Below are 8,804 nucleotides of genomic sequence, written 5' to 3'. Positions count from 1 at the left end.
ATAGGCCTTATGTGTGTATACAAACAAAAAAAAAAAAGTTGCATACGTATTTTTTCACATGAATCGATAAATCCCAAAAAGAAAGGGGGGGGGGGTTCTGTGGTTCTTCCACGGGAAAATTTTGATTCCTAGGTGGCGGGAAATGAGCTTTCCCGACTTCTTAGGTGTCTTGTAATGACTTTTAATTTATTCAAAATTCAAGGTGCCCCCCACCCTCTTGAAAGTGATTCAATTAATCAATGAACTCCAAAGAAAAGGTCCGTGTTCCCCGGGAAAATTTCGATTTCTAGATGGCGGGAAATGAGCTTTCCTGACTTCTGAAATGTATTTTAATGTATTTTAGGTTCTTCAAAATTCAAGGTTTTCCCCTCTTGAAAACAGTCAGGTAAATTTATCTCATTTTTTTTATGTGTGTATTCATACATAAACAAATGAGTAGTTGCATGCGTATTCTTTTTGCCATAAATCGATAAATCCCAAAAAGAAAGGGTGTTCCAGGGGTTCTCCCCCTTGAAAATTTTGATTGCTAGATGGCGGGAAATGAGCTTTCCCGACATTTGAAGTGTGTTTTAATGACTTTTATGTTGTTCAAAATTCTAATTTTTCTAATGTAACAAATAAAATAAAAAAAAAAAAAAAAAAAAAAAATTAGCTCTTTATGTTCTTCAAAATTCTAATTTTCTAATAGCAAAAAAAAAAAAAAATTAGCTCACGGGTCCTGAAAAGGTAGGTCTAGAATTCTTTTTCTTTTCCCCCTTTTTTTTTTCTTGCCCAAGGGAGGGATCAGGACCCATGACCCACTCCCCCATATCCGCTAATGTGAATTGCGAGAAAATGTAATCTTTCGTGTACTCATATATATTCCGTTATATATGGTTCCGCCGGCCATGTGATGGGGTGGCGGCGCGAAGGTGAAGTGGTGAGGGGCCTTGATGATCAGTTGAGGGGCGCTTATTCGCAAAATAAGGTGATTTTAGGTTATTTTGAACTACCTGACCATGATTTTTTATTTTTGTAATTTTTTTTTTTTTTTTTAGGGGGGGGGGGGGAGGCCTTTTAAGATTATCAGTATCTCCAGTATATTATCATTTATATATTCAAATTATTAATTACCTTCTCAATGTTTAGGGATACCTCATAACCTTACATTATTTTTCATTCCAGTTGGACTAATTTCGATTTTGGAAATTTGTTTCATGAACTTCAATCTTAAAGATAACAAAATACACTTGAACTTGATATCACAGGGATCAATACTGTACTGTGCTCGATTGAAAATTTTTGATATGTTGACTTTTTCTCCATAAATTTTGGCTTTTCACTTCATCAATTTTTTTTTACTTAATTTAGAATGCTATAAGCACGGAGGAAACAGAATTATACCAAGTTGTAAATGTTGATAATTTAATCTTTGCTCCATGAACTTTGACATTTATTCTTTAACGATTTAAAATTATTGAGAATCGATAAAAATTATCCCTATAAAATGTGGGCTCAAATTGAATAAATTTTATGAGCTTGACACATGAATTTATTTTTTCAATTTAAAAACAAATGATGTAGATTGCCTTATGGATCATTCCAGTTAAATTTTGATGCAGTTGAAGCATTTCCAATATATTATCATTGCTTAGTTAACTTTGACCTTTCATCGCCATGGCAATTATAATAAAGTAATGTCGATCATTCCAGTGAATTTCGGATGCAGTTGAAGCATTTTTATAATGTTATCATTGCTTAGTAAACTTTGACCCTTCATCGCCAATATAAATATTTAAACTTTCATAGGCAACATTCCTGTAAAATTTGTGCAATTGGATTATTTTTATGACTTGACCTTGACTTATGAACATTGACCTTTCATATTTTAATTTTTTTAACATGATTCAGAATACCGTTAGGATAATTTCAGTAAAATTTGTGTGTAGTTGAAACATTCTTATCTGGGCATTTGTTTTATGAAAGAACACACACACACACACACACACACACACACACATATATATATATATATATATATATATGTATATATATATATATATATGTATGTATGTAGCGGGTGACCACTACTTGAGTTAAGCGAATCCGTCACTTAATTCGTCGTGGGGGCTTGGGTTCCAGTTACGCGCAGGCTCAGTCGGTAGATGTTTACATATATGGCCACAAATAAAACAAGAGAAAACTTTTCTAGTTATATGCTTAATAATGATTTATTGGGCAATGGGGATTACAAATAGGGACTTATAAATTGGACCGGACCTAACCTAACCTAACAAACTACTCACGTGAGACCGTCGGCAATGCAGCGTACGCTTGAAGAAAGTAAAATAATAATAAATGCAAGTCCAACAAAAATAGAGTTTAGAATATATACGGCAAACAGGGAGTTCCAATGATATACGGTAACAAAGTTCAGTTCCGGAAATGTCCAAAATCGCTTCCATTTGCAATCGTCTGGTTGCACTTGGCACCGGTATTTGTTACAGCAAATCAAACTGTTCTCCTGATCCAAGTCAAGAAAATAGTGAAACCAAAAGAGTAGTAATTCTTCTCCCTTTTTAATTCAGGAAGGTTTCCAGTCAACAGCTTTCTGAAGAAACTTCACATTTATCCTAAGTCTATCCGACTATTATAGGACTATACTTCTGTGTGCTGGAGTTCCGATCGGGATCTCTCAGTGTTCCTTCTTCTCTGCTGTGTCTTTTTCCTTCTTTTCTGTTCTTTGTTTCCTTGAATATTTTGGGTATATGTAGGGGATCTGGCTCCACCCTACTCATTCAATTATCATTGGTCCTTTAGCCTAGGCAACCCCCAAAGTCACTGTCCATTGCCACTACGTTAGCGCGTTAGTGGCAATTGTAGTAAAGTATGTCGTACACGTAAGAATTAATAGAAAACTTACTTAGGAACCATTATTTCCTTCGAAATTTTTTTGGGGAAATAATGGCTCCTTCGGCTTCCATTTCCTATAGTGTACTCAACCTCACTATAATTGCTTAATAGGCCTATGCCTTAAGCTTAAGAGTATTTAGTAATTAGGTGATTATTTACTGATTATTATTAATTAGTGTTATTGTTTATGAGCTGATTATATTTGATTCATTGTTATTGATTATTTCGATTAACGACTTCATGATTAATGAAAACAACAAAAACCAAATTGGAACATGTACAGCCCCTGTAGTCTCGTTAGCCGCGGCTACAGTTTGTCTCTTTGTAATTTATGTAACCCTCAATACGAACCCCGATTTAACGAATTCCCGATTTTACGAACGTAAAATCAAGGTGATGACGTCATAAAATCTGAAGCGAGTAAAAAAACAATTCGCTCGAATTGTAACTGCACAAAACACAACATACCATACTATACAGTACTTTGTAATTCTCTAAGGGGTCTTTTTAAATTCAGTGTTTATATGGTTTCGCATTGTGCATGCGACAAATTTTACTTGTCTATTAATTATCGTTTTCAGCTTTAACAACATAGTACTAGATAAGTATTTATGGAAGTTGTGTTGGAGTAAAATTCATGTGTGGGGCCTAGAGTGGGATCAGAATGGTTAGAAACTGCTTGCTGCCGGGTCTAGGCTCCCTCAGAATTAGCTGCGTAGACATGTGGGCCTATAGTCAAGCCTAGTTTATGCTAGTGTAAGTAGTACCAGTGTAAATATATATAAGAATTTTGGTCAACACCGATTTTACGAATACCCGCAATTGCGAACGGCTCTGAGCTCGTGCCGTACGTATTTGAGGGGTTTTACTACTGTTATTCATGGTGATGCTATAAAAGCGAAACGTAGAATTAAATGGCCGTGTAAATTTTTTGAATGACGTTCATATTGTGTTTGATACGAGTTTAGCATGTTCCTATATAATTATTTGAGCACTGTGCTATTATCTATGATTTGTGTTCCCAGTACTAACAGCAACTTGATTTGAATATTATTTCCTATGATTTAGCAGCTGCTAAATATAGATACTAGTCTGCTGTGTATATAGCTTAAAAGTTAGCTCAATTATGTGTGAGCCCTCATGTTGTATGAAAGGAAGAGAAACTAGTCAGATCCGTAATTATATCGGACGGGCTCTGTGGTCTAAAGGGTATGACGTTCGCCACGATAGCGAGAGGTTGTGGGTTCGATTCCCGCCAGAGACCTCTAAAACTATGTTTGATACGATTTTATAATATCATGTTCTTATATATTTGAACACTGTATTTGAGTTATGCATTATTTGTTTTCCCAGTGCTAGCCATTAATTTGATTATACACACACACACACACATGTATATACATATATATATACATATATGTATATATATGTATATACATGTATATATGTGTATATATATATATATATATATATATATATATATACGGGTGACTGTGTGTGTGTGTATGCATGCATGAATGAGCATGCTAGCATGTTTGTCTTCATTCCAATATTTTATTTGATATTTTTAGAGCATAATTAGAAACGCACTTAACATCAGATATAGACAATATCGGACATCAGAAAATATTTGGATTTAAAATAGCCAGCCATCTGGTGACATCATGTTGAGGAAGCTTTGCACTAGACTGTTCTTCATATTTTGCATCCCTCTTGTAAGAACGACTTTTTGCATTACTTATTAATTTAAACATGAATGACGATTTTGATACTGACGACGATCATAGCAGTAGCATTATGTTAAAAACTATTTAACATCTCATCTTTTCTTATTCAGTATTAAGAAATCTTTTTACTACTAAAATTATTCTGTTGGACATTTGTTTACATTTTTTTAGATCCTATACCTTTTACTAACGGTGGTATTTATACATGAATCAGCCAGACAATGGATTTCAATCCCGAAGGTACAAGTATGAGATAAATTGCGTTTTTTATTAGATAAATGAATGTCTATTTTAAATACTTTAAATCAATGCTTTAAATTACTCTTATTTCTGTATGTAAATTTGTTGTTGATTAATCTGATACGAACAAACGGGAAAGTCTTCCGAATGTTGGCTAAAGCAATACTAAACCCAACCATGAGAGATCTAACCTACAAACATTTGATATTACCTTTAAGATGTAAACATGCATGAAGAGATCGAAAGTCATTGGTTCTTGATCGCCACACAACCAATAACTTGACACAATAGCACAATGTTCCTTTACCAAAGATTTGCAAGTGACTCAATTTTGAAGGGTCGGGGTCAAATTTCCAGGTCACAATGATTGAAAAACTACCTAAGTTAAGTGTAACTGTCTGCAGTATGGACGTGTGTAGACTTGCCAGTTAAGTGTAAACAAACGTATGACCATTAATTTCTAAGTGATATATGGAAAACAGTTTGGTGTAGTGGTTAGAAGAGTGTTTTCCACACTAGCAGCCCCGGGTTATATAGGGAAAATTAATAGACTGGGTCAATTTTCCAAACATATGAATTCTGAAGGCAAATTGTGTTAATCTATGGCATACAAGTTTTTTGCGGGTTTTGAGGTGTGCTGAATACAAATCTACTGTATGCCAAGCTAAATAATTACTGAAAAGCCTCCAAATCCAATATGGCTGGCAAAACGGCCGCCAAATTTTGATATTTGCCATAACTTCCCAATATTCCACATAGAACAAGAGTTTTTGAGTCTATTCTATGATTTTTCGTGTCAGGCATACAGTGGCACCATTAAAAGTCAAATTTCAGCCATTAACGGTTGCAGAAGTCCAAGGTGGCTGCCAAAATGGCCACCACATTTTAGTTTTGACCATAACTCCCTAATATTCCATATAGAACAGTGGCTTTTTTAGTCTATGATTTGAGATGATAGGGGCATACAGTGGCACCATCAGAAGTCAATTTCAGCCATTAGCGATTGCAGAACTCCAAGATGGCCACCAAAATGGCTGCCAAATTGTAATATTTACCATAACTAAAATAATATTCCTTATAAAACAGTGGTGTTTTTTATTCTGTGATTTGAGATGTTAGAGGCATATAGTAGCACCATCAACAGTCAATTTCAGCCATTAGCGGTTGCAGAGATCGAAGATGGCCGCCAAATTTTAATACTGACCGTTGACATCCTTAACATTCCTTTTTTTAGTTAGCGATTTAAAATGTTATTGTTAAGAACATACAGTTGCACCACCAACACTTTTTTCTTCTCCAACTGCTCTTCAGTTCGTCTTTGTGGGGCTGGACACTCATTGAGTTATAGGTTCTACAGTACTAGTATTGCTGCATTTTCCAACAGTTACAGTTACAGTAAATTTGGGTTGTGGAAAATGGTACTTGACTCCCATTGTCAATTAGGGTACTGTAGTCCACCAAACTAGTTTCTCCTATAAGTCATCTGATTTCTCTCTTTTCCACCTGCTCTTCAGTTTTTCTTTGTAAAAGATGGATGTAATGTTTCTCTTCATTTCGTCTCATTGTCTGGGTGATGAACTGTTCATGACGGCGAGGCCATCACCTCGGTAGAGACCGACATTCGTTTTGCCGAGTATTGGGGTGAGGGAGTAGAGGACGAAGGATCCGACAAGTTCGCATATTGTAACTTCCCATTGTAACGTCAAACATGTCATCCGAGTTTTTCTTGGTCCATGTTGAATCGTTACCAAACAATATTGATTTTCCATCGATAAAAGAATACAAGAAAAACCTCATCGACAAAACAGAATGTGTCTTGAAACGCATGAGATGGAAAGCTTTTCACTTTCTAAACAAAACCGCTGAGCCTGAAGAAAGAAATGAAACCTATGGTTTCAAGACTTCAAAATACTCACCTCAGCTTGACGAAAAGAAGCTCTTCGAAGATGATGTCTTAAAATGGACGAAGACGTGGAATTCCGCCACACGAAATGCACTTTCCTAAACAAACTCAAGGAAGACTCAATCACCATCAACAAAGCTGACAAGCTCATCATCCCCGCCGACAAAACTACAAACTTCTACAAATTAACTAAACAAGAGTACGACAAACTCATGTATGAAAACATCACCTCGTCATACGAGAAAGCAAAAGAAGGAAGCACCCACGAAATCAACAACGTAGCCAAAGCAATTGCTACAAAACTTAAAATCGAGGACCGAATGGAAACCATTGCTGAAAAAGAGGCTTTTATAACACTCAAAGATCATAAAATAAAACTTCCTAAATAAACCAAGCTGCAGACTCATAAACCCATCAAAATCAGAAACTGGACTCATAAGCAAGACCATCCTCGACCGGATAAACCGTGACCTGCTCACAAAAACCCAAATGAACCAATGGAAAAACACCGCTGCTGTCACTAAATGGTTCAAACACATCCCATACAAATCAAGCAGCACATTCATCTCCTTTGAAATCGTGGAATTCTACCCATCCATCACAAAAAATTGTTAACAGATGCGATCCAGTACGCACGAAAGTACACCAGCATCTCCGAACACGAAGCAAATATCATCATGCACTCCCGAAAAATCAATATTGTTTGGTAACGATTCAACATGGACCAAGAAAAACTCGGATGACATGTTTGACGTTACAATGGGAAGTTACAATATGCGAACTTGTCGGATCCTTCGTCCTCTACTCCCTCACCCCAATACTCGGCAAAACCAACGTCGGTCTCTACCGAGATGATGGCCTCGCCGTCATGAACAGTTCATCACGAAGACAATGCGATAAAATGAGGAAAAATATTATATCTATCTTCCACGCATTCGACCTCCGCATCACCATACAGGCGAACATCCACACCACCAACTTCCTCGATGTCACACTCAGCCTAAAAAATGAGTCCTTCAAGCCTTACAGCAAACCAAACAACCAACTACTCTACGTCAACAGCAAATCCAACCATACCCCATCTATCCTGAAACAAATTCCCGCATCTATTAACAGACGCATATCCAATATATCTGATTCCAGTGAATCATTCTATCAGGCCGCTCCTGACTACGAACAAGCTCTACAAAACAGCGGATTCCAGCACAAAATGGAATACCAGCCTCCACAACCAAAATCTTCAAAGAAAAATAGAAGCAGACAAATAATCTGGTACAACCCACCATTCAGCAAAGGAGTGAAAACCAACATCGGAAAATCATTCCTTAACCTTGTCAAAAAGCATTTCCCGAGTGGCAACATTTTACATAAGCTCTTTAACAAGAACAATGTCAAAGTCAGCTATAGCTGCTCAAGAAAAATGGGCAGTATAATTAAAGCCCACAACAAACAGCTTCTAGTTGCTAAGCAACAACAGCCAAAATCTCTCTGCAATTGCAGGAAAATAGATGAATGTCCACTCTCTGGAAATTGCCTCACCTCATCCATCATCTACAAAGCCACTGTCTACTCAAATGATGACAAAAAATGCTACATCGGGCTCACTGACACACCGTTCAAAACCCGATACACAAACGACAAATACACTTTTAACACCCCCAAACACAGAAACAGCACCGTTGTATGGAAATTAAAAGATAGCAACACACCCTACAACATTAAATAGTCTATCATCGACAGAGCATCGGCTTACTCCCCAAAAACAAAACGCTGCAACCTGTGCATAACCGGGAAACTCCACATAATATATTTAGACAAACGGTCAACACTAAACAAAAGAACCGAGCTATTGTCTAAATGCAGGCACAGCAACAAATACCTACTTAAAAATAATTAACTCATTTGCATTTTCACCTGTCTTAGCATTCATATACTCGCACAATCCTTGTATTCTCTCACTCCTGAAGATTGCATTACCATGAAACAGTCTGTAGAGTGATAATACCCAGTTCTACAAGTTCTACATTTTCAATATTTTCAAT

The 8,804-nt window shown here is 36.5% G+C and overlaps 1 protein-coding gene across 4 annotated transcripts in view; it reads left to right on the top strand.

Annotated features, from left to right (window-relative positions):
• The window catches only part of LOC117118235 (NXPE family member 1-like), a 25,748-nt gene that overhangs the window by 7,865 nt on the left and 9,079 nt on the right, over nt 1-8,804 (top strand). For 3 of the 4 annotated variants that reach the window (XM_033262752.1, XM_033262751.1, XM_033262754.1), the window contains exons 2-3: nt 4,464-4,607; nt 4,791-4,859. In XM_033262752.1, the coding sequence (XP_033118643.1) occupies nt 4,557-4,607; nt 4,791-4,859 (120 nt within the window). In that variant the 5' untranslated portion in view covers nt 4,464-4,556. The remainder of the gene's footprint in view (nt 1-4,463; nt 4,608-4,790; nt 4,860-8,804) is intronic. The other variant, XM_033262755.1, reaches the window with a different exon arrangement.

Source organism: Anneissia japonica, unplaced genomic scaffold, assembly GCF_011630105.1.
Source record: "Anneissia japonica isolate Jap-2015-1 unplaced genomic scaffold, ASM1163010v1 scaffold288176_len59077_cov173, whole genome shotgun sequence".
NCBI classification, from domain to species: Eukaryota; Metazoa; Echinodermata; class Crinoidea; order Comatulida; family Comatulidae; genus Anneissia; species Anneissia japonica.
This window is presented reverse-complemented; position numbering and strand designations above follow the sequence as displayed.